Genomic DNA, 25,684 nt, shown 5'->3' on the forward strand with positions numbered 1-25,684 from the left:
AATAATTAAGAGAGAAACCTGTTGCTTTTGCTCTCCGAACTACTTCAAAACGGGAATAAAAGATCCCCGCAGTGTGAGTGTGTGCGCAGCTTTGCCTTCCTTTAAAAGTCTTTGTGGCATATAGCGCAGGGTCCAAAGTCTCCCAAAGTTTGGCTGATAAGGGGAGCCAATAAAAGCAGCAGTGCAGCAGTGTAAACACATGTCCGCCTCGGCCCAGAGAGGGCCTTATTCAGTGGATTTACATACGGCTCCCATCAGCCGGCCCACTCATTACCACGTTTTATATCCCCCTGCGCTGCGAGAGCATCATGACAAAGTAGCTCCATCCTCTCCTTCAACAAGGAAGTGAAGCAGCTTCTCGGAGCAGGTGTCAGCGGCCACTATCTGGACCAGAGAGGAAGAAAGGAACTTTTTGTAAACTTTTTTAATTTTTTTTATTGTATTCCCTCTGTTTCCTCATTTCCACCCCCTCATCCCATCTGCTGCAGCGCGCAAACAGCAGGCCTATGTTGAGTTTTTCATGTTTTTAAAAATGGTATCCAAGCTGACATCTCTGCAGCAGGAGCTCCTCAGCGCCCTGCTGGACTCGGGAGTTACCAAGGATGTTCTGATCCAGGCCCTGGACGACATGGACCCCAGTCCGCCTGGCTTTGGAGTAAAACTGGAGAGCCTGCCCATGTCCCCCGCGCGTCCCCAGAGCGGCAAGATGAACGGGGTGGACGTGGATTCCAAACCCGTCTTCCACACGCTCACCAACGGCCACAGCAAGGGCAAGATGTCCGGGGACGAGGGCTCCGAGGACGGGGACGACTACGACACCCCGCCGATACTGAAGGAGCTCCAGTCGCTGAACACGGAGGAGGCCGCCGAGCAGCGCGCGGAGGTGGATCGCATGTTGGCGTGAGTTGATTACGAGTCTTCGGACTTTATTTATTTTTTTATTATTATGAAAAAAAAGGGAATCTTTTCAAATGTATTTGAATCGGAGGCATTACTCCGTTTACTGTAACTCATATTGAATGCTATATTTTTTGATGTTAGAAAATTAAGCGTACAATTAAAATAAATGTAGGATATATATAAAAGGCGATTCCCGTGTTTGTTCACAATTATTTTTAAATAACCCGCCGCGGTTCTGTTTTCACAATTGAGTTACTAATTATTCACACGGGTTATTACTTTCTTTACCCGTGAAAATATCAGCTGAACGTATATCTATTTATTATTAACTTCACACACAACACATCGCAAGAGGAGACACGAAGAGAAAGTGAATCGAAAAAAACTTCTCACCGATCATTTAGATAGATAATAGAATTAAATAGGATACATTCCTGATAATAATGATATTACATGTGTTCACGTGTAAACACGTCGTGTGAAAACAGTAATTCTAAATGGACCTCACGCGGATATTCCCTCGAATTCACGCGGACCACTTGATTCACTGTAAAACTAATATTTGACGTCCTAACACGCACCGGAAGAATATCAAAACTAACCCACGTGTAGTTAAGTTACTATTAATTTTATTCTATAAATCATCAACTGAAAGATACACAGTGGCTTGTGATTAGAGTGAATGGAGATCTGGTTATTCATTGTCAAAAGTTATAAACTAACATCTCCCACTTAACCCGCAGACTTAGTTGTCGGGCCTCCACATTCTCCAAAACAAACAGATGTGTGTAGATTTGCTATAATTAGCGACGTCAGCGTGTCAGGCCTGCTAATCTCGACCCGTTTTTACATCGCAGCGTATTTGCTGGATTGGACGTATACTGTCCCTCTGCTGCAGACATTTCAATTGGGCATTTATAGGGCAAATTCTACAGGTAACAGCGCTTTTTATTAATTGATATATTCATGCGTTCTTCACCTTGACGTTAGAAATGTAATTTCTTTGAAACGAAAATTCTATATTTTGAACTTCACCTTTCTTTGAGTTTTAATATAACAGACCACAATCATGACCTTAAATTTACTATGATTATCATTTAAGAAATATATGATCCAATTAATTAATTTATTTTATATTCAAATATACATTCAACCATATCTATTAGACTGATGCCAGGTTTAACTTCCAATACTTTTAAAACATCTATATCTTTTTCCTTTTCAAGTTTAAAGTTTTGCCAAGCTGTCTGCAGATGTGTTTCACAGTTTTGGGGAAATTTTGGGGCATTTATTGCTCATGCGTACTTTGAATGTACACAAACGTAACCCAACTGAAAGTATTTACAGCCTATTGAAAAGGTTGGAACAATTAACGGGCTGTCTTTGAGGGACTTCCCCTTCAAACTTGAGGCCCTAACAAAACAGTGACGCTAAAGCAAAGGAACAAGTTCACGTGTGTTTCATCAAAGTATTTCTGTATTTGTACATTTTCTATACTTATAAATAAACCCATTTTAATATCAACCAATGTAACCTAATCTCCCCACATGCATGAATAATTGTTTTTGGTGTTTACATTAATTTCACAGCATGAAATAGACCCCACTTTGTTTCAGCCTCGAGTAAAGGTGTTTTTGCTCTTTACGACTTCCCCAAAAGCTGCAGTTAGTTCAGTGGTGAAATAAGCGCTTTCTGCTTCTCTGTTTTATCTGAACCCAGAGAGGATCCGTGGCGTGCTGCCCGCATGATCAAAGGTTACATGCAGCAGCACAACATCCCCCAAAGGGAGGTGGTGGACGTCACAGGGCTGAACCAGTCTCACCTCTCCCAGCACCTCAACAAAGGCACGCCCATGAAAACGCAGAAGCGAGCCGCCCTTTACACGTGGTACGTCAGGAAACAGCGGGAAATTCTCCGACGTAAGTTCATATTTGAGTTTCTCACAGCTTGGGCCCGGCTTAAAATAATACGCATGGCAACAGCTCGGTACTTTATTTGTGCTTTCCCTGTAGAAATATCAATTTGGACATTAGATCCTTCACAAGTAAATATGTTTGGTTAATGTTAAACACCAATATTCTTGCAAATGTGTAGTTTAATTTTTAGGTAAAAAAAAAAGGATTTTTATTGAATTTACCGCTTCTTGTTTTGCAGAGTTCAACCAGGCAGTGCAAGGCTCTATGAGCAACATGACAGACAAAGGCAATCAGGATCCCGTGTTTTTTTTCCCCGAGTTCAACCCGTCTGGTCAGGGCATGGGTCAGCCAGGCGAAGAGGTAGGCAGTGAACCGTCCTGCAAGAAAATGAGACGTAACCGCTTCAAATGGGGGCCGGCATCCCAGCAAATCCTGTACCAGGCCTATGAACGCCAGAAGAACCCCAGCAAGGAGGAGAGGGAAGCTTTGGTAGAAGAGTGCAACAGGTAGATAAAACACAACACCTTCCAACCGCCTCCTTTTGAAAAATGTCCCCCAAAAGCAACCAACCCGAACCTTTCTCCCCGTTCACTTGTTGTTCCGCAGAGCCGAATGTCTTCAGAGAGGCGTCTCCCCCTCCAAAGCTCAGGGCCTCGGCTCTAATCTGGTCACTGAAGTGCGAGTCTACAACTGGTTCGCCAACAGGCGCAAAGAGGAAGCCTTCAGGCAGAAGTTGGCCATGGACGCCATCACCGTACCGTCCCACGGCATGAACACTCTGCTGTCCCACAACTCGCCGCATCACCCCCAGACCAGCCTTTCACCTCCCAGTAAGATGAGAAGCAGCGGACTGCACGCTTTGCATGCAGTCCGGCCTTACAGAGCGCAGACATGTCGTGGTGACAGGTTTTCATTGGAAAGAGCACTCAACCCATTTACGGTTGGACTCCTAGAAAAGCCTCAGAGCGGAAAGTCTCAACGTTAAAACAGCAACGCGGGATATTGTCTTCGTCTTTGCGAATATCCGGCGGCTACATCAGACGCGTGGTGTCAGGCGCTAAACGCTTGCGTTTTAGGCGCAAAGAAGCCCATGATTTAGTCCCCCTCGGTGTGAAAATACGAAGCGCCGTTGATGTGATCAGAGGGGCAGAGAAAGAGGGGAACACTGATCAATGAGTGTGAGTGAGTGAGCTGAGCAAATGCCATTGTTATTCTGATCTTTGAAAACACACTGAGAACAATCCACATTGTACCTGCAATCTCCACTCCAAAGTCAGCATGGAGAAGCATGACACAAAGGGCAGCAATCCTGTGACAGGCCAGGGTCAGGCCCGGGTCAGGGGAGGGGGACAGACATATCCAGGTTACCTCTGCATAACGCCGTCATTTCCACGTTTCCTCCTCCCGTGCAGGTTGCTAATGACTCCGCTGAGAGTCTCCACAACAAGGAAATGCCGTGCGTTACTGCTCTGACCATTCCGCCCTCACCCGCTGTTTGCGTTTGCAGTAATTAGTATTGACTGAGTCTACCTGGCGTATACGACATAAAAACAAAGCTGATAGGCCTGGCGGGAGCATTATCCCCCATGCCATCACTCACCCTCCATAAAACTGTGATTTGAGAGTCTCACTCGGAGGCTATTGTTGTCGTCTCGTGTTCGAACACGAGCGAGCTTTGAAGGGAAAGCAAACTGTTGGCCTTGGCCCGCTTTTTTTTTTTTTTTTTTTTCTTTGGTGATAGTCTGTTTGCTTGAGCTTTTTTTTTTTTTTTGGGTTCTGTTGATGCTCAGAACACCTGACCAGGCATTGACCTCAGGTTGCCAAGGCGCAGGATCAGTGATAAGGTTGCAGAAGGGTGCATGGTGGAAAACACTTTGCTCTCCCCACAAAGAATACCCTCAGCTGGCCGCTTACAAGGTGTCCTGCTGGCATCCTGCCGACAGCATCAGCTGTTTTTCAGTGTCAGCTCCTGGCCCGACAATAATATCCCAGCGGGGCGTCTCATCGCGTTGCCAGGGCACGGCCTGTATTATGCATGCTTAATGGACAATTAAAATCCTTTGCTACTACATCTCCCGGGCCTTTGATAAGGGGCTCCTCTGACTTCTTCTCTCTATACTCTGCCTCAGCGGGGGGTCCCATTGTTTGTGGTGTATTAGAAGACTGCAGTGACTGTAACCTAGGTTCATTTATCTCTGCTGGGGCTTGAGGAGGACTGATTTTAAGCTCCCTCCCCCCACCCCCCCTTCAGCTTTATGGGCATTGGCATAGTTGCTGAGGCTGGGTGCAGACTTGGAGCAGCAGGAGCTGTCCACTCGGGTATAGGCCCTTTTCTGGCCAGACAGGACTGATGACCCCTCCTTCGCCTACAGAGAAACCTCGCCCCCCCCTCTGAACTGTCGCCACACCTTCAGTCATACAAGAGAGGTCACCGCTGGGTCGGATCAAAGAAACTCCTCTTGGGAGTTTTTATTGATTCTGCTTCAGTTCGTTGATCAGTCAGTCACAACTGGATAGAGAGTCAAACAGTGTGACGTGCAGTTTTGGTTGTGACCTTTTTCTCTTCCAGGAATGAAACTGATCTCAGGCACGTTACGACGCTTGTCAGAAGCCGTATGCTTGCATGCACCCGTGTATTTCTGTTTTCACCGCTCATCCATTAATAACATTTAACGAGTAGTTCATCTTATTTACGTCATTTTACTTTGGAGCATTGACTCCCTACTAGTTAGTTATGGTTAAAAATATGCAGACAAAATCCTAATATCCAATAGTAAATTATCTAATCTGAGATCTTCTCAGGAATTTTATTAAGAACAGTAATTATTAATTCAACATAATAAAATAATAAAAGGAAAATGTGGTTTGCAGAAGTGGAAAGTCACTAAGTACATTTTGCTTGTACTTACTTGACTATATGCATTGTAAGTTTAAGCCTCTACATATTTACCACAAAGATAAATATTGTCCATTAAACATCATGTATTTAACAGATAAGTATTTACCTTATATAACAAAACACATTGAATAATTGTACAAAATACAGATTATTGTTATGGATTAAACGTTTCGTTGCAAACCCCTTTGCTTAAATATAATCCTACTTCTGTCAGAAGTGGCCGCTTCTCTGCTTTACAGATACTTTTACTTTTGATACTTTAAGCACTTTTTTTTGTCTAAAACCGATTTATTTACTGTACAGGATTCCTCTAATGGAGATTTTTTTCAGATTAGCACTTTTTACAGCACTGATTATTTAGCTGAAGTCACCATAAAATTGAATGATTGCTGAGCTGCATCCTTCAGCACGTTACAAAACTAGCAGACTAAGAAGTTCCTGATCAGACACAGTAGTGGGGGGGATTATCCGTGGGTTGTATTACTTTCCGTCACCTCAGGCAAGCTTGAAACAAGACGGACACGCACACACACACACACACACACACACGCACACACCCGCACACACACGCATAGAAAATAATGGCCTAGCTCTGCACTTTCCACTGGTCTGTGAGTCCCAGAGCGACAAAGAAGGGACTGGATACGTCCTGCAGAGACCCAGGAGGTCTGTCATATGCAGCGGCACTACAATGAGCACTGCCTGAGGTTGGGTTGCAGGCTTTGATATAACATGGGTCACACAGGGAGCTAGAGCCTTTAAAACCTGCTGAAGATCCTTGCTACCACTCCCCCTGTAGAGTTCTCGCCCTCCCCCCTGCTCTTGAAAGAGGTGCCTCGTTTTTTTCACGGATGTTCCCATCTTGCCAGAGTGAATCTTTTATAGAATAGAAACTAGAAGAAGTTTTATAGAATCCCCGACGTAGAAATGTCTAAGGAACTTGCATTCTATCGCAGATTTTCTTAGTTGAGGTTGTGGAAGTCGTCCTTACTTACTTCGGGGCTCCGTGCAGCTGGATTGCTGCTGAACCCAAAGACACAAAACTGGCCTGAATAGCATCCTTTTCTGTGTCTGACACTTCAAGAGCTCCGAGATAACTGCCTTTTTATGAGTCCTCCTCCATTGTGTTGCAATGGGGGTCATGAGTCCAATGGAGTGCTTTATTGTTCTGCGCCAGTGTTTACAAGGCACGGTGGAGTGTTGTGGGGTTGCAGAAGACAATATGAAGTCTGTGGCCTGAACAAAATGGAGGACAGGTACTAGAGGATGAAATATAGCGCTGTGGCTTTAGACATCGCGGTATTTGTATGTTAAGTGTCTGCAGTCGAAGGAATAGTTAGGGAAATAATTCTAAATATTCTTGTTTGCCATTTTGCATAGTAATTCTGCAATGGCATATTTTTCCCAAAAATATTTAAAAGTATTGCTTAAATGTGCAAAAGCCTTTGCAAAATTATTATAATAACTCAAAGAAAGATGATTTGTTGCAGAAGCAAACGGTCAGATCTGCAATCACATCCTGCAGCAAAAAGAACACAATGCCCCCTTCATTGGTCACATTTAGTGTCAGTGACTCTCCCTCCCCTTTATCTCAAAATGGCTGTAATGCGTCCCGTCGCTGAGCGACTTTGACAGGGCGTTCAGGGCGTCACACCTGGGTCAGGGACGAAGGGCTCAGGGGGAAAAGGGAGATCTGAGGGCAAACACAGTCTGTCTCTACGCTGTCACTGAGGGAGAGACGCGCTCTGTGTCTGTGTGAGGCTGAGACCACAGGATAAGAATGTGTTTGACATTGCTTGTAATTGTGTAATGTTTACTCTGTTGGTATCAGAGGGGGCCTGCATCGGCAAACAGGAATTGGATTGTCGGTCGTGGTGGGGTGAGGCATTCCTACCGGCCTCCAGAGAGAGACAACAAGAAGTCTAGACACAGGATTAAGTGGTGGCAGGGAAAGAAGAATTTCATTTTCAATGAAACACTGTGCATATGTAGAATTAAGTTAAGTCAATTAATTTACTTGAGCACTGTACGTAGAATGTTTAGGGTCTTTTTTTCTATACTACTTTATCTTCCGCATTACACGTCAAGGAAATGTTGTACTTTTTACCAATAGTTTTGAGTATTTAAAAAAAATTAAAATTAATTTAGGATAAGCTTTTAAAATACACAACCTGAGATCATTTTATTTACTTTATTTACAACTATGTGATTCCATTTTTTTAACGCAAATAATACAAATAATACCTTCTTTTATCTTGTGACATTTTGAAGGGGCTAAGGGTTGGAAATCACTGAACTAACTAACTAACAAACTGTATATTAAATAGTTATTAACAAGTTTCACCTTGAGCAGCTACAACAGTAAAATGTCTTTTCCACAATGAGCATCAGTATAATTATTATTTTCTGCAGAATGAGTACTACTTAACCCGCATTTAACACTTAAAATACCGTAATCGTTTAATTGTTTGAAGGACTCATATCATCAAATTGATGCTTTTTGCCTCAGTTAGGAATCTGACTACTGGCGAAATGTGACCCTGATGCAATTAAGAAAACCATTAGTAGAATTTGTGTGCTGATCAGAGGTGGGAGTTGTGCTGTGAGCGAGGGAACGCGGGGAATGGCCTTGGCTGAGCTACGCAGATAGCAGCAGACGGGTCACTGTGTTTGTTTGATCTGGCCTCCCCCATCCGCCTCAAAGAGCAGGTAGATTGGAGTGACAGCGGCGTTTCACAGCACAGAATGAGCCCTGCACTCCGGTCCCTGCCCCTACGTAGCTGCTGCAGTTGCAGGACGGGTGAAACTAACTTCCCGTCTCTCTCCCCCAGTGCGTTACAGCCAAGGCCCCGGTGAGGTCACCTCCTCCACCACCATCAGCCACCACGGTGGAAACGCCATGGCGACCAGCCAGTCGGTGCTCCAGCAGGTGTCTCCGGGCGGATTGGACCACAGCCACAGCCTGCTGTCACCTGACTCCAAGATGGTGAGTGAACACACCTCATGGCCTCAGATTAGATAAGGCCCGGGCTGCGTTTAGCATAAACGCACAAAGCAGGTTGCTGAACCTCTTCTCCCATGGACCAACAGGCAACAGGCAACAATTATCACATTGTGCTGCTCTGTTTGAAAGGTGGCTGGACGAGCACACAGCCTTCACCAGACCACCGTGTACAGGCATCGGCCAATAAACCTGACAAAGGCACATTCAGTTCTTATTGATTAAATGACTCGCAAAGAAGAGCCACAGGCGCTGCTTGTTCTGCCAGAGAAATGACGCCAACATTTGATTATAGCCGATGTGTTCTTTTCGTCCGCGGCCACTTCGGAGTTTCTCCCTTCTGCCCTAGTCCAATATTTGATCAGTGACAAGGAAACCTGTGCAATGGCCCATAGCGCGTGAGTCGTGACGCAACAACACTTTTGATATAGCTCGTGTGATTCACCGTCAAAATTAAAAACAGAATTCTGGACCAGAATTGAAAAGCCGCGCGATGCTAAATTCTACCGTTTGAACCACTCATCTTGCTCAAACTTCCTCGTCATCTAAATACTTCTGTCATTTGGAGCGACGTCAGGTGAAATGACCACCGGCCGTGCATTTTACAGCAGTTTCTCATCGGCCACAGAGTGGAAGCACTTGTTTTTAAATGCATAGATGTTGTCTTCTGCGAATGTTCACATTATCATTCGCATGAACCAACTCGCAGGTGAACATGTCGATGTGCTCTAACAACAAATGCACAGTTTTCTGGTGATGTTTTTAATATGATTCTTTTTTCTTCTTGACCGTTTGTTTCTTATCAGTATTTGCTTGTGTGCTGTGAGTGAGTGAAGCTACACAAGTACAGGGTTACACAAAAGAATCTTAACTAAGTCAACATTTATGTCTGTTGTTTGTTTAGCAGCCAACATCTGTTTCACTTTGAAAATACATTTATGTGAATTTACATAGCAGACACTCAGAACTTTAAGTGGGGTGGTTTGTTCAGAAACATTACACCAATGAAGCAGAACTCTAATTGCATTATTTCCTTTTTCTTTACCCAGATTTCAGGTTCGGGTGGAGGTCTTCCTCCAGTCAGCACGCTGACCAACATCCACAGTTCTCATCACAGCCACCAGCAGAACCTCATCATGCCTCTATCCGGGGTCATGGCCATAGCACAGAGTGAGTCCCCCGTCGACAACTACAAGTCTTTACATTGATTCCATCGCGGCCCGAACTTGACGGAGGTTTCACTGCGTCTCACTAGGTTTGAACACGTCGCAATCTCAGACGGTGCCGGTGATCAACAGCGTGGCGGGCAGCTTAGCGGCGCTGCAGCCGGTGCAGTTTTCCCAGCAGCTCCACAGCCCCCACCATCAGAGCCTGATGCAGCAGTCCCCCGGCCAAATGAGTCAGCAGCCGTTCATGGCTACCGTCACACACTCGCACAGTCAGTGGCAATCATTTCTACCCTCATCACTTATGGATGCAATAGTTCATTTCATTAACTGTAAAGGCCTGAAAGAGTAAAGTGTGGATGTTTAGAGGAAATATTTTTGGGATTTTCTGCTATCCTGATACATCCTGTTATACTAATATGACTTATTCATCAATTCGTAATAAGTAATAATGGGTAAAAAGTTAATAATAAGTTCAATTTTGGTATTATCCATGTTTTTCCAAACTGTCAACACTAAAAATAGAAATAGACAGTGAAAGCTCCACTCACTAAATACCATCACAGGTACACTCATACCACACTTTTGATTCTATTAGATCATAGTTCTCTTCTTCCTTTGGTATCTGCAGTTGCTTTAGACCATGTATCAACCTCAATGCTGGGTGTTTTTTTTAAAACAAAATAATTTACAAGTGTGTTAATCTTAGCATGTGTCTGAACTTGCTTTGCAGTGTATCCTCACAAGCAGGAGCCTCCGCAATATTCCCACCCGTCGCGTTTCTCCTCGGCCATGGTCGTCACAGACGGCAACAGCCTCAGCACCCTCAGCTCCATGTCCTCCAACAAGACGGTCAGTCACACCACCGAAGCCACAGTCAAATGCATGTTCTCCCCTCTGCCTGCCTGCTACTGTGGGTTTTATGTTGAAAAAACGTCTTCAGTGTTGGGTTTCTGCATAACAATCAGCAGTAAATCTTTTTTTTTGTTGCATTTTTTGTGGTAATTCTTACTTTTTGCAACACACAATTATCCTTCACTATCTCTCTTTTTCTGTAAAAAGTACTGTAACACTTGATTAGCTCAGGCACCACCAACTGACACAGAAACCTACCTCACGGCGCTCTGAATGAGGGAAACAACGCGATTGAAAAGCACACACATAGAAGCAGGAACTGGATCATGACAGGGAGAAGTGTAGCTCTGTGTGTGTGTGTGTGTGTGTTATGATTGTGTGTTGACCTGTTTAATTCCTGTCACATTAGGACGGTGCAGTAAACAAGATGGTACAACTCGGGGGTCTCTCCTGGGTAAATACACTTTTATCAGTTCAGTCAAGCATTGCAAATGAGTAAAATGACCAAATTAGCAAGCAGATAAACATTAGAAGCCTTGCACACTGTTTATTTTACTGTTGAGGATGTTGCTGATGTTCCAATTCTTCCATTTGCCACCAAACTAATAGACGAGGTGGACGTATGGAAAGTATACTCCTCAGAACTCCTATTTCCTCTTAAACAGACGCCTAATCAATCACCTGCTCCCTCAGCCTGAACGCCTCTTGATTAATGCAGCCTCCTTTCACTTTCATCTCCTCGCTGAGAGTTACCTCTGCGATCAGGAAATGAGCCCCGCTGTTAATCAAAGTTCTCAAGCCTGGCGTGCTGCTACTTTCCTCCATGCTACAGTGAGGCAGGAGATGAGATGGGGGTGGTGGGGTAATTACACCTTCCTCTTTCCTACTTCTCCCTGGTCTCGGTGATCGCTCTAGCCTGAAATGTTGTCCATGGTGCTTTCACACGCTCAATTTCCCACGCTGAGGCAGAGCACTCGTAGCGTGGCGCTGCTGACCGGCAGATGGGACGATGGGATGATGGCTCAGAGCGGGGCGCGGCCTATCCTCAGTAGAGGAAGGAAGTAAAACTAAATTCTCTGAGGCTTTGAAATATCGGTGTGATAAAAGCTGTGACCAAAGGTGGCAGAAGCATTCAAATCCTGTAAAATAACAAAACAACCTCGGTATGAATTTTTTTACTAAAATTCGCATATTAGTATTTCTAGTAGTAATAATATTTTCAATCAGTTTGATGATGAGCATATAATATTATAGGCGAGTTGTTTCAGACATTTAATGGACCGGAACTGAAACAAATCTGATTTATGTCAATTAAAGATTGACAGACACAGGCTGCTTTATGTAATGAGTCAGGAGGTGGGAACAACTTGTTTAACAGGTAGCAAGTATTTTTCCTTTGATTAAGTTCATTAATGTATTAAAAACATTTGAAAATCAATGTATAAATGCCTGTGGTGACTTCATCACGTGGCTTTTTTTATCATGCCAGCAGTCCACAACCCAAAACTATTCAGCCTACACTTAACTACTCTAAAGAAATGCAACAAAAAAAATGCTGGAACTGTCACATTGTTAATTGTCTTTGATTTATTCTCTGCTGATCAAGTTATCGATTCATCCGTAACCGCTGCAGCTCTAATGCACTTCATGTAAAAAGCACCTCTCCTGCGTTACACATAAAACTTAAGTACCTAGAACTTGTACCTAAGTGCAGTACTTGGGTAGATGTATTGGTGGTTACTTTCCACCTCTGGCAGCATCACTCTGGAGTATTTCACAAAGCCATTTATTTAGAGAGCAATTAGCCAGTTGGCCCTCCCAGGCATTTTCTTATCTGGACTTTATTTGGATGGGGCAGCCTTCTTCTTGTGACACAACTAGCGTGGCTCAGGCTTTTATAGCGATCGGTGTTTACCGAGAACCCTCCATTATACCTGCGTCTGTTTCAACCTCACCTCGGCTCGGAGCCTGGCGTCTAATGACTCAAGTCTTACCCCGCGGGTCACCTTTATCAGGTGAAGCTGTTTGCTGGCCGCAGGGTCACACCTGGGTCACCCGCCCCCTCCCCTGGAGAGGCAGGTGGAAAAATAAATTCCACAAACAATCTAAAAAAAGAGAGTGTTTCAATGGAAACAAGGCTTTCGAAGGTCGGGAGAAAGAGGGATGAGGAATGTATTTGGTCAGGTGTGGCACATGAAGGTGCAGCGGTGATGTGTTTACCAGTGGTGAAAGAAGTATTTGATTTGTTTACTTAAGTAAAAGTACCTAAAAATACTCCATTGCCAGTAAAAGTGCTGCATTTATAATTTTACTTAAACATCATATTTCATAAAATGATGATGCGTTCTGTGCAATCTTAATCTGAAAAGCAACAATAGTTGTTTTCTAAATGCAGTGGAGGCAAAAGCGTAATCCTTCCCATTTAAAGTTTTCACAGTCAGGAAGCCTTGATTCTCTTTGTACAAAGGCAGTCTGTGTTACCGGACAGATTGCATTTATTGTTTAATGTGACGGAGGTCTACTTTGTCTCACATTTCTCTCCTTCTCCTTTCAGTGTCCTCTTCAAGCTTGGTGAGAGCGTCCACCTGACTTCCTCGGTGCCCGGCAACGGGAGCACATTTTTCCACCCTCTCACCGTGGTAACCACGACGACTCTTAATAACTGGCAACGCCGCGCTGGATGATGAGTCAGTCAACAAAACTAGAGGGGTGGCGACGACGTTGGGCCAAGCGGTGAAAATGAGAAATGGGGTCGGACTGGGAATAAAAAAAAACAACAAGCTCGCTGCACCTGAAAGTGAGGAGACTGGATTCCCCCTCTGTTGCACACACATGATCAACAAAGATGATTTTAAAACAATCTTTGAAAACAGTATTTTTTTTTTTTTTGCCATCATCTTTTCTCACATTACAATGGAACAAAAAAAACAAACGCAAAATATGGCTCACAAACTGCAAAGTCTGGGACAACTTCTAAGGTGGGAATACGAAGACGCCCTGAAGCTAACAGAGACGGTGATTAACCTCTGTAAAGGCCGAAAGACTCAAGGCGTTCCTGGATATCGCCACAAACTGTCATGCATGTGAGCAGAACTGTTTGACAATCACAATAACCCTGTTTTGATTGACATTCTTACATGGGCCTTAAAAGAGTCTTCCATAATATTCCTTCACATTCGGCTTCACTGCGCTAGCGCAGGTGATTAACACAAAGGGTTCATCACTTCAGGAGTGGGTTCAATGTGTATACTGTGATTGAAGAGACTTTGACAATCTTGAAAGGACTATGCAATACGTCAAAAAAAGGTTGTATGCGATTCTTTGTAAGACGTGAGACACACTTGGGACTGATCAATTGAAGGTTCAGTGAAGTCACCGACAATTTGCCCGTAGCGTACTGTGATGCTGTACAGGCCGTATGCTGGAGTTGCTATGGATAAAGGTCCCCGTAAAATAACAGAACAGCAGATGGATGAACGTGTGACTAACCGTACCAAAGAATAGGAGTCAGCCAGCAACGTCTGCGGAGGGAGGACTGACTCACACACTCTGGTGCCCTTCCCCTCCGTGTTGTTTGCACACACAGGTTCAGGTGAATTTCAGGAATGGGACTTGCCCGCCTCTTCTTCCTCCTCCTCCTCCTCCCACCACTTCCTGCTTCAATGTGAAAAGATACCAAATTGTACAAATATTGTTAATAACTCCCCATCACACAGCAGGACCCCCCACCCCCCGTCCAGGCTAGAATGGGAAAATTGACAAGTATTCAGAAAGGAAAACAGTGGAATTGTTGTGGTATTTGGTGGAAGGAGAGAGATGTGACAGTGGGCCGTGTTGCGACAGCAGCTCCTCTAATCATGCAGGAATCCACAGAGACTGGCTCGCCCGCGCGAACGAACGGAGACGAACTTTGTTCGCCCGCGTGCGGCGAAGGGAGCGGACGAAGCGTAGCGCCGTTAGCCGCAGGCTAGCTAGCAGCGGGACGCGTGGGCGGTGCGCATGCGCGCGTCAGCGACCCGCCTGTGAATGAGCGCCCCAGAAGGTCGCGTCCCTCCAGGGTGCGTGTTTTCACGCCGCCCTTCGAAGGCAGGAAATGAGCTCTGACCGAACACACAGCCTCAGTTCAGTTTCGCTCATGTTCACTAACGACGATGGAAAAAGGGCTTGAGATGGGGACAAAATGTGGCATCAAGAATCCTTGTTAATGCTGATCATAAGTGTGTCAGATCCAGTCTGCGGTTCAATATTAGGTCATTACATGTGTTTTTAATATGTTAGTCAGTTGGTGTGTGTCTGTTTTTATGGGCACACACCTTCTGCCATCTGATCAGAGGGCACTCACACTTGTGACAGATATGATTCTTTTTTCTCCTGCTAATGTATTATTTTTGTATAAAAATTTAAATCAATCATAAATCATTATTTATACTTTCTGAGAAAATGTTGATATTTTAAGTAAAAGTTTTTTTTTTCAAAAAGAACATGTTTTTGCCTATTTTGTGTGGAAGTTTCCAAAAATGTTGAGCCTGTAATATCACTGTATTTTCTGATACACAATAATTTATCATATTTTAATATCTTATTAAAAACATTTGGAACAATATCTTACAATTTCAAACTCATGTAAAATCTTCATTTGCAAAAAAAACATACGCCTGTATAGTTCTAAGATACATGCAGTGGAACAAAAAGTATAACATTTTCCCCTGTAATGTTGTGGAGAAGAAGTTAAAAGTAACATAAATTGGAAGTACTTAAACGGTGTACCAAAGTACAGGGCTTGAGTTACTTCCCGCCTCCACACATGTTTATAACACACATGTTTATAACCCTTAACAAAGATGTTGTGGTGTTGCTGACAGACTGCGGGATAAGACAGACAGCCTCTTTGAAGTTCATGGATCTAAAGTGCACATCACATTTCAAGCAACAAGTTCGTTGAACCCGGCTTGTTGATAGCACAATTCCTTTCAGCCTTTATCTCGGTCTGACAAAGAACACTGTAAAACATATAATTGCTGTCATTATAGTTCTTGTAATGACAAGAAACACACCTTCATTTTTTGGCAGATACTTATAAAACCGATTTGGAATAAGAATTCCATGTAGTTACCTTGTAAATGTAAACCTATTGACTTCACTAAGGATCCTTAACTGCGTTGACCCGCGGTCTCCTTCGTGGAGCCATGCTGTTTGCAGCCTTGTAATCCACTGATGTTGCTCTATTTGGTTTTCAATGAGGCCTTTGATTTTCAGACCCAGGAGGCCTCTAAAGATCTGACCATGTCTTTTTTTTCTCTATTCTCTACAAGAAATTGGAATACTGAAAGGCGCATTAGCATCTGTAAAAGTTTAAAACACAACACAGAACTCTCTAAACATGCCATTTAATTCAGCTGTGAATTAGTACACAAGCTCAATTCATTGACACTTTTTTGGACATCAGTTAGAAATGTGCACCGGACTCTTTTACCGACAGTTTATATGATTACATGATAACTTTCTATGAAAGACAATTAAGGTTTTATTTGCTCATATCTGCCATCTGATGTTCTGACTATAGATGTATGTGATCTACTTGATGGATAACTATTTCTTATTTTTTTTATGTCCATCTCAATACAGATCTATTTTGATTAGGTGTTATTTTAAATGAATTAATTATAGTACAAGGTTGAAGTTATAACTAGCTGCCACACATGCTATTTATTATCAAACAATCTGACAGTTCTATATTGGGGAAAACTGTTTCCTACTATTCTTCTTTGCTCATCTCTCAAAGGAGGCTACTATCGTTCAAGAATACCAGCCAACAGCATCATTGTGGCTTAACGAGAGAGAAGCATACACACGTCACGCATTGCTAATGCAAGTATGGTATTGCTACTACCATCATAGTTTTGGTCATTTGGGGAATGTTTTGGATCTAAAATGAATGTCAAAATGTTTTACACTTAACAGGCCAAAGTAATTATTACCTTGTTATACAAAACTTTGAATCATCATGCCCAATTTAAGTCTTAAAAATTCCTTCGATGTTCCCATCGTACGAAGGGCCGCTGCCATCTTCAGGGAACTTCAGCAAGTCTTCGTCACAATCAGTTTTACAGGATAATTGTCAACTCCTCCACAAGCGGCTGATTCAGCGCTGCATCCGTCTGATCAAAGCACCAAACCTCCGGGGAACAGAGGATCATTGACTCTCCCTTCACCTCTCATAAGCCGACTGGCATGACTCCCAGGCAGCAGAGCGTGAAACAGGGAAGGTCATGAATGATGCCGCCTCAACTTTGGCCACACAGAGTTTGTCCAGCAAAATGTTGTCGGTGCGCGCAAGATTTCTTCAAGGGAGGTGCGACTGCTGAAACGAATCCTGTCACCTGTAACTCTGCTAGTTCTTTACATTTTAGTGTAATATTAAGTTATTGACTCTGAACTTGCCCGGCACACATTTGTACTCAGGACAAGTTCAAGTTTCTTAATCAGCATTAACACCACTAAAGTCATGGTGTAAAACTTACTGCAATCAAGTCATGAATACTGCGATAAGTCATAATCAAGTCATAATCAGTGATAAGCATAAACGCCGCTAACATTAATTCTAATTCTATTATCAAGCAGGTTTAATACTTTTGTGTGGTGATATTGAAAGTAGCTCAGGGTATTCGTATACACAAAGGAAACGTAAAAAACAATCAACCTTTATCTTAGATGTTGTATAAAGTGCTTCGGGAATGAGTCCTAAACCCCCCTAATTAGAATTTTTTTTTGCTATTCGGTTCCCTCCGTTGGTATTAGTGAATAGTAATAAATAAGACATGTAACAAAACGTCCTAGCCACAGGTTAGCTTTTTTACTTCTGCTTGTTGCATTCACGATTGAAAATACATGAAAGTTATCACAATGAACAAAATGTGGTAAAAATCATTAACAGTCGTTTGCCACCGAGCTCATTTTCTGCGCTTATCATAAAATCCAATGGAAAAATCCAGTTTGGCTTTTTGTCAAGGGAACCAGTCCGGGTTGGCGCTACACAAGTATGCAATCCCTCATGATGACGGAGGCGGACCAAAAAATCTGTGCGATCGAGGGACCGAGAGGTCAACGCGAGGAGAGAGATGACACCCGGGAAACAGAGCAGAGGGGCAAAGAGACGGAAAGTGGAAGCTACAGGGTGAATGTGGCCGTGTGTTTAGCAGAGGCAGAAGAAAGGGTACTACATCAACTCCAGCTGGGGTCCAAGGGGTCAATGGATAAGACTACCCAGCAGGGGTCAAAGGTCAGGAGGCCACTCTCTGCCAGGGCTAATTGGTCACTGCGACCAGAGTTAACGCCAACCTTCCTATGGAGAAATACATACACATGTATGAAGCGGCTCTCCGACAGAGGTCTTCCATCAAAAGCCCCCATCAAGGAGGCTTCTGTTGTGCTCTGCACAGTCATGGAGATCAGTCAGGCCTTCGTGGTGACAATCAGTAGCCTTGCCCGTACGTCGCCACCAGCACCACCTACAGTGACAGCTAGGCTGGACGCTTGAAAAGATTGGTGGCCATTGATCCCAGGTTTTTTTTTTATTAAGTCCAATTCAGCTCATCAGTATTAACGTTTTCAAAGCATTAATATGAAAGATAAATGTAAGCACTCAATCTGTAGTTATTATTATTTAATTTAGTGTCTGTTTTGTTTAAGTCGAAAAATGAACCACTTTGAATCATTTTCATCAAATTTTCAGACAGTCCTCAACCAAGTTCTTTGACTGTGGAAACATAAATGGTGATACTGAGAATCAGAAGACTCAACAAACATAAACTTCAAAACATAAAACTAAATTGGAACTAACTTTCCACCAAATCACGCAGCAAACACAGTCTTGGCCACAGGAAGAACACAAGCTCTCAACTTTGACTCTAAAGGCTTCTATGTAAGCGATGTGACACATGATTCAGGGCTCTGCTTTCGTTCTGTAGCCATATATGTCCTGAATATTATTTCAAAATAAGACAATGAATATTGTTTGAGTGTGTATTCTATCGTAAAAGAAGGGGTACTAGAAATTCAGCGACAGTTTCTCAATTAATTTCTTAACAATTCATTTCTAATTTTAAGGATTCAGTCCCTCGTATTTCATCCACAGCTTGAGACAGCCGTCAAAAGCAGATGCTAGATGCATTTACCCTTAATGAGCTTGTAAAATATTGAAATGTTGAGATACAATTGATGGATTTTACTAGACATTAAACTAGACATTAGAATCACATGAGGTGTTTCAGGTTAAATACTGCAGGTCGAATGTGCTAGATTCTATTTAATGAGTCTAAATTGAATCAATTTGCATCTAGGCTGAAAATCTACAGTTTCGAGAAATCCTGACGGATGGATGTTGTCATGCTGATGCTGTCACAGGCTTGATGCTGGACGGGTTAATGATTTATGGGGAATAGTGTGATGCCCAGAAAGGGACCCTGGTTAATGTTCACCCTTCTCACCAGACCTCCTCTCTCCGGGGGGGACGGGGGGGCTGCCCACAGCCAGTCCACATCCAACCTCCAGCTAAACCCGGCATACACAGCAGGAAGGGACACCTCCATGTGCTCTCAGTGAAGTGGGGTGGGGGGGGGACAGGAGACTGACGAGGCCTAATCATCTTTCTAATGAGTGTTAATAGAAGCAAATACAAGCCGTTGTAAAGAGCTCACGTAAACTCACAGATGGTAATAAAAGTCACACTTCTCGTCAATGTGTACTACGATGTAGTTGGATACTTGAAGGCTGTTTTCTCATGTGCCTGCTGGAGAGTTTCTCTCTGCCTGTACGCCCCAACTACGGCCGCGTGACGTAAAACACGTCACAAGCTTTGCGTTGATTGTGATTTTGTTGCCACGGACACCAGATTTGTAATGCTGCAAATTCAAGTGCTTTTATCAATTGGCTGTAAATTACTATTTTATCTACTCATTCGATAATAGATATTAACTTAACAGACATTTATTCAAAACAAAATGTTTGAGATCATCACTTCAAAAAAAGAATTCATGCTGTTAAACGACTGATTAAATATATTTTCTTTTAGTATTCATCCATGAACATTCTGGCCTTAGGGGAATACTTTTCTGGTGGATAATTTTTAACTTTTCAAAGTTAATGATACTAATGTCTAACATGTGCTAGTGCAGAGAATAAAGAAAAAGAAACAATTGCCTAGATTCGATACTGAGACCATACTCAGTATATCAAGGACATGACCTCAGTGTCCTCACTTACAGCCGCAGCTCTGTTCTGGGAGACGTATATGTAATATACATATGTAATAAATATATGTAAATAAATTAATTCACCCTTCATAAAAGCACCCTGTCTTCACCATGTGTGCAAAGTACTGTAAAACTAAAGATTCCCATCCATTTATGTGAAACTAAAACTGCAGCTTTTCCAATAAGCTGTGTATCACTCTACAGCCTAAATGGGAACATTAGTCCCTCTGTCATGTATATGGACTCTGAATCATTGCTGTTGAATAAAGCAGAGGGAGAGGAAAGCGCGAGGGCAGACGAGGTGATGGATAGCGGCCGGGCTTGTCATTGGTGGCCTTACACTGCTCTCATTAAGCTGTAAATCTTTCACAACGACACCCGCTATAAGACAATACTAGAGGCTTTTCCTTGTTGCTCCACCTTGTCGTTGGTGTAACAAAGAAATTGCCAAGTGAATTACTTTGTGTGGATGCACAATGGCCTCAATGCTTCAAGCAGCCGGTAAAAATGTTAGACAAGACATCGAGGGGGGGGGGGGGGGGGGGTGGCACAATACGCGGGCAATACAGAAAGTGATAGAAATATCAATACACGTAATAAAGTTATGATACATGTTAAAGAAATCAACTAAAAACAATAGCAGTTACACTTGGAGAAAAACAGGAAAAGATTTCTGCCTGTTTGAGATATGAAGAGAAATGAAACCACCAAAGAAATTATGCAGTGTTACTTTGGTTGATGAGACTAAGATATATTAAAAAATGTATGCTACAACACAAACTGTAATAAATTTACCAAAATAGTGGCTGTTCCCATTAAGTGGGTGTGCAGCAATTTCTCTTGTGGAGTAAGATGGATCTGCCAAAAAAATACTGCTACATTTAAACCCAAAGCAGACATAATTTCATGAGGAACTATTTAATGTGCTCGGGTGAACTGCAATTTTGGTTTAAATATTTTGATAACATATCAATATCAATATATAACATATTTGCTGCAACAATCCAAAACAGGATGAATGATATTTAATGACACTTAAGTTGTGTACAACTTTAAAGCTACTTCTTTATAAAGGGAGGATTTGTGGGTTTAAAGGAAGTACGGGTTACAGGAAAATTGTGAAAGGCCTTTTAAGATTTTACGTAATCCATCTGCTGTCACATGCAGGACCCAATTTTTCCATCACTGTGCTTCTTGTCCAGAATGACAAATGATGTCTTCCTAGACAGACACTACCCATCCTGTGCCAGACTGCAAACACTGCCAACAGGTTTTATTATAGAGCCAAGGATCCTGTGTTTGTAACTTAACATGAACTAAGCTGAAAAACAAGCTTAACACTGACATCTGTTGGGAAATATCTTTAATTGCAGCAAAATACTGAAAGTTGATAGAGGGAATCTTAGGCCCTTTGTCATGCCTTGCAGGAAGTCCACACGAGAACCATTCCCTAATGTTTGCATTCAAGTCAAACTGCACTACGTCTCGAAGTCACATTTATTTCCCCTTCTTTTCTGCTTTTTTTCTGCCTGGCAGAGGGTTGTGTTCTAGATAAATCACCATCCCGTTGTTCTACATGAAGAGAACATCATTTCCTAGTTGGGGTAAAACTTGAGGATCAGAATGCAGCGGTGGGTATTCTGTGCCTGAGAGACTATACTCAGGGCGAGTCCAACTAAAGCCAGCGTCACTGCTGACGTCATCTCCTACTAGTGACTACTGTTATCAAGATGGCGCTGCGGCCAGGATCAGGGGGAGGTGGCAGGTATTTTGGCATTTTAAAATCAACTCTGTTGCTAAAATGTGAACAACTTGTAAAATATCCCCCGTTGAGCGCCTGTTAGCAACAAAGTACACACAGAAGGGCCTCAAAGACAGCGATTGAAAAGTGTTTGTGTTGTACGGGCGAGATGATGAGATGGCTGGTTGTCAGGTGTCAGCTAACGTTCGGTATCCGGGGAAAGCTAACGCTAGCTACCCGGTTTCGGCTGCCCGTCCATGCTCTGAGTGGACCAAAACAACGTCACAGTGTTCGCACATTGACACATTTCACGTGTCATGCCTTGTGTAGCTGTTCTTGTCCGTACCGTTAACGGCAGCCAGGGTTCTATCGTGAAAACACGTCCATTACTCTTTTGTAACTAACGTTATAGCATTGGGAGGAAACTAGCTAGCACCTGTACAGACGGGCCTGTGCACCGCCGGCAACGTCACAATCTGGTTTTGTACACTGTCTAACAATTTAGTACCGTGTTGTTAAACGGTTGGATATTTATTAAAGGGAAGCGGAAGAGGTGGGAAGATCCACACAAAACAAAAAGCTGCTAAAGTTGAATTAAAACACTTCCTCCGCAATCACACTCCCCTGCTTGTTGTCTTAACTAACTAATAAGAATTTACAGAATCGCAAAATAGCCACGTCAAGCACATTTTTCATCTCTATCTGGTTCATAAATAGTTGTAGGAGCTGTTGAGCAGATGCACAGATGTCTCATTGGAGCCTCATGACTGTTTACCAGCTGAGCTGAATAACAGACAGCAGCTCGACCAGCCAGGTGAATCTGATCCCTCAGGTGAAACGCGAGCCCCCGGGACTGCAAATAAGTGCAGGTGTAACATGAGGACCTGCACGTGATCTATCATATGCTGATCACTGCGCCGATGGCTGGTAGACAGTTACTGACTTGTGCAAAGTGAGTGCAGAGCAGGAACGAGATAACTTGGTGGTTATTACACTTCAAATAGTCAATGGCAGCCGGAGGTGTAATTTGTTGGTTTTGGCAGATTGTTGTGTAAAGCAGGGGCTTGTATATTCTTCTTGTCTATTCCATGGCATCTGGTGGCCGGTGAATAAAAAAAAAAAACTTATGGAAGGATCTTGTGCCACTTTCTGTGTCTCTGGATTGATTACCAGGAACCCGATCAGATATTAGAAAACCAGAGTTTGATGTTCACTGCACAATGATTATGAGTTGATTATTAGTTGATGGAACGGAATAATTCATGTAAAATCACAGCATAAATAACTATTCTTTGCTGTTTAAATAAAGGGTTCTTTTATAGTCACCCTGTTTTCATCTCACAACTAAATCTGTATTTCCTTTCGGGGAGTTCTCGTCATACCATCCATATATTGCACTGCAAGCTTCATTTTACCTTTCTCAGTAATAATGACATTGACCGAAACTCCTCAACTCGGCCCTCTGTTTCTCCCAGCTTTCAAAACAGTTTGATGATAGCGTTGTGGATGATTACGGGCCTTTTACAAGGCGCCGGCATCCACAGATGCTATCGCTGCTTATCTCCCTCTTTGTTAATCTTCCCTGCCATGACCTGCTATTTGCTGCAGGATGGTGGCAAGCAGTGCCGTGGCACTCCCATTAATGCTTTTAAGCTGCAAATCTTACGCGGAGCAGATGGGACTCTGCAACGGCATTACTTGACTCCCTGTTTATTCTAAACCGACCACTTTTTCTCTCCACGTGGGGGCAGCAGTGATGAGCTGTGAGCACAATAACCATGTTATCACATGGTGGAGTTTACGTCTTTACATGCAGTGGCAGTTTTCCTTAAGTAGTAGACATGAAGCATCAATGATTTCCCTGTATCCCTATTAGATAGGAATAATAAGCTATTATATTGCTCACTGTCTCTCTGCTGTTGGGGGGGAAGCTCATTAGTGTGTTTCATCCCAGTCATTCATCCATAAATCAATTTGAAATATTAATTTATTGTAGAGCAGTTATAAATAGATTTATTAACCTCCATATTATTTCTGTATGACAATTTGTTTGTAAAATGGAGCTTAATTGATCAAAGACGTTTAAGTACTTTGGCAATGATGAGTTCTCTGCCTCTCTTTTGTTGGCACAGTTGTGTTGATATTAAAGTTATCGGTATGATATTGTCACCCTATGGAGATTAGTTCTTAAATCCAACTCCGTCAGCCCAGTGAGTCAGTTTATTCTGTTTGTCTCTGCATCGCCAGTTTCCAGCCTGCAGAAGCGGGTCCTTTTAATTTATTTTACAAATAGCTGCAGGCCTGTGTGGCTTGGCTCCTGTGAGTAGAGACTTGGCCGACATGTAGCAGCGTCGTGTGATGGTTTTTTTCTAAACGCCTGATTTCTCGGCACAGACCCAGAGAGTCCAAGTCGCCTGAGGAAATGAAACCACATCAATGATTCTGCCTTTTGGGTATTGTTGTTAAAATGAAAGGATAGGAGTCTGAAAATTCATCCCGTTATTTGGGAATACAATAAACTGAAGAAAAAATGCTCACTGCCGATCAATGAATGCCGACAGCAAACCAACCATATTTTGTATTTTTATGTTAGATTCAAGCACTCTAATGTAATTTCCCAATTATGAAAAGCAATCAAAGCTTGTATTTACCTTTAGGTGTGTGAAATGCATCCCTATCATTTACATTTTTTTGTCAACAATAATTAGAATACAAGCAGGCGTTTGCCTAATGTAACCACATCCGATAAAATGACTTGGGGTGGTAGTTGCACTGTTTCATTCGCATTATTCTTTTACTTCCTGCTATATGTATAACATTATACTTACATGTATTTCGATGGCAGCCAGTAGCCCTGCTTTCAATGTACTGTTATACACAATAAATGATATTCGCAAGATAGAAATTCAGTGATGATTTATACTTTGCATTGTTCTAATCTGCAGGCGACATGATGAATGTTTGAAAATCCCTTCAAGGTGTTCTCTACAGCTCTGTTCACTTTAATCTCATTACCTGCCACTCTGTTTATTTTCTCGCTCTAGTTTTATGTATCCTGTTGGAGGGGGCATGGGGCCGCCACAAGGTGAGTCACTCTGCAGTCAATACTACCAGTCGATTCCTTTAAGCGGACTTTTCATAAACACGTTTGACCACTTTCCTTATCCAAAGCTGTCGAATGAATGGAAAGCCATCATTTAGCTCTACGTGCATTGTCATGTTTAGACTTTTGACTTTGCTGCCTGATGAACCATCTGCACAGCGCTGGGGGACAAGCATCTCTCAGGGGCCATTACATTAGCAATGTCATTTCAGACTAAGCTCATTGTGTGTAGCCACCTAAACAAGCCACTTAGTCAGCCCGGTTGAGCCGTGAAATAGTGAATCACCCGGAGGCTCCAGTGGGAGCTAGCTGCACGGCTCTGGCTGTCAGCTCACATGGCCTCTGCAAAAATAAACACAGGCACATTTCTATTTATTTATTTTTTCCACTTTCTCTTCTTGTTGTGCTCCGAGCTGTCACCGTAGTCACCAGAATTGATTTGTTTGTTGCTCGACCTGTCTTTTTCCTGCCGTCTTGGAAAAGTATTTGCAAAATTGAATCATGTTCAGTCTCTAGAGGCTCCCCCTTCCCCCAAACTCCAGTATTAAGTTGTCTACGGCGTACCTCAATTGGGCAGACTCATGCTTCGAATTGTACTGTAAGACATTTACTGGTATGTGTGTGTTTTTGCAGGCATGGTACCCATGCAGCAGCAGCAGCAGCAGCAGCAGCAGCATCATCAGCAGCAGCAGCAGCAGCATCAGCAGCAGCAGCAGTGCTTCCCTATGGTTCCGGTCATGCAACCGAACATGCAGGGCATGATGGGAATTAATTTTGTGGGACAGATGCCCGCAGGAGCTATGCCTATGCAGGTGAGCTTAGTCGTAATTCTGTGTTAGTCTGTTTGTTTCT

General features: G+C 43.0%; 2 protein-coding genes across 12 annotated transcripts in view; both read left to right on the forward strand.

Moving 5' to 3' along the window:
• The first annotated feature begins 204 nt into the window (after positions 1 to 204).
• hnf1ba (HNF1 homeobox Ba) lies at positions 205 to 15,355 on the forward strand. 2 transcript variants are annotated; one of them, XM_040191315.2, is made up of 10 exons: positions 205 to 900; positions 2,620 to 2,819; positions 3,055 to 3,322; positions 3,423 to 3,646; positions 8,547 to 8,701; positions 9,766 to 9,886; positions 9,972 to 10,154; positions 10,616 to 10,734; positions 11,147 to 11,191; positions 13,292 to 15,355. In XM_040191315.2, exons 1-10 carry the CDS (start codon positions 521 to 523, stop codon positions 13,310 to 13,312), a joined length of 1,716 nt encoding a protein of 571 aa, XP_040047249.2. In that variant the 5' UTR covers positions 205 to 520; the 3' UTR covers positions 13,313 to 15,355. The 2 variants fall into 2 exon arrangements, with proteins under 2 accessions (XP_040047249.2, XP_040047258.2); XM_040191324.2 differs by lacking the exon at positions 11,147 to 11,191 and having other exon boundaries at positions 13,292 to 15,215.
• Positions 15,356 to 21,671: 6,316 nt separating this feature from the next.
• synrg (synergin, gamma) overlaps positions 21,672 to 25,684 on the forward strand; it is a 28,625-nt gene continuing 24,612 nt past the window's right edge. For 9 of the 10 annotated variants that reach the window (XM_040192045.2, XM_040192053.2, XM_040192070.2 and 6 more), the window contains exons 1-3: positions 21,674 to 21,753; positions 24,774 to 24,814; positions 25,466 to 25,644. In XM_040192045.2, the coding sequence (XP_040047979.2) occupies positions 21,719 to 21,753; positions 24,774 to 24,814; positions 25,466 to 25,644 (255 nt within the window). In that variant the 5' untranslated portion in view covers positions 21,674 to 21,718. Of the gene's footprint in view, positions 21,754 to 24,773; positions 24,815 to 25,465; positions 25,645 to 25,684 lie in introns of all 10 variants that reach the window. The other variant, XM_078087545.1, reaches the window with a different exon arrangement.

Source organism: Gasterosteus aculeatus, chromosome 1, assembly GCF_964276395.1.
Source record: "Gasterosteus aculeatus chromosome 1, fGasAcu3.hap1.1, whole genome shotgun sequence".
Taxonomy (NCBI): Eukaryota; Metazoa; Chordata; class Actinopteri; order Perciformes; family Gasterosteidae; genus Gasterosteus; species Gasterosteus aculeatus.

Bases quoted from the DNA above. Each gene is read 5' to 3' on its own strand.
- hnf1ba (XM_040191315.2), top strand. From the start codon at position 521: ATGTTTTTAAAAATGGTATCCAAGCTGACATCTCTGCAGCAGGAGCTC. The intron at 10,735-11,146 runs GTCAGTCACACC...CTGTCACATTAG, and splicing joins CCATGTCCTCCAACAAGACG to GACGGTGCAGTAAACAAGAT. The intron at 11,192-13,291 runs GTAAATACACTT...TTCTCCTTTCAG, and splicing joins AACTCGGGGGTCTCTCCTGG to TGTCCTCTTCAAGCTTGGTG.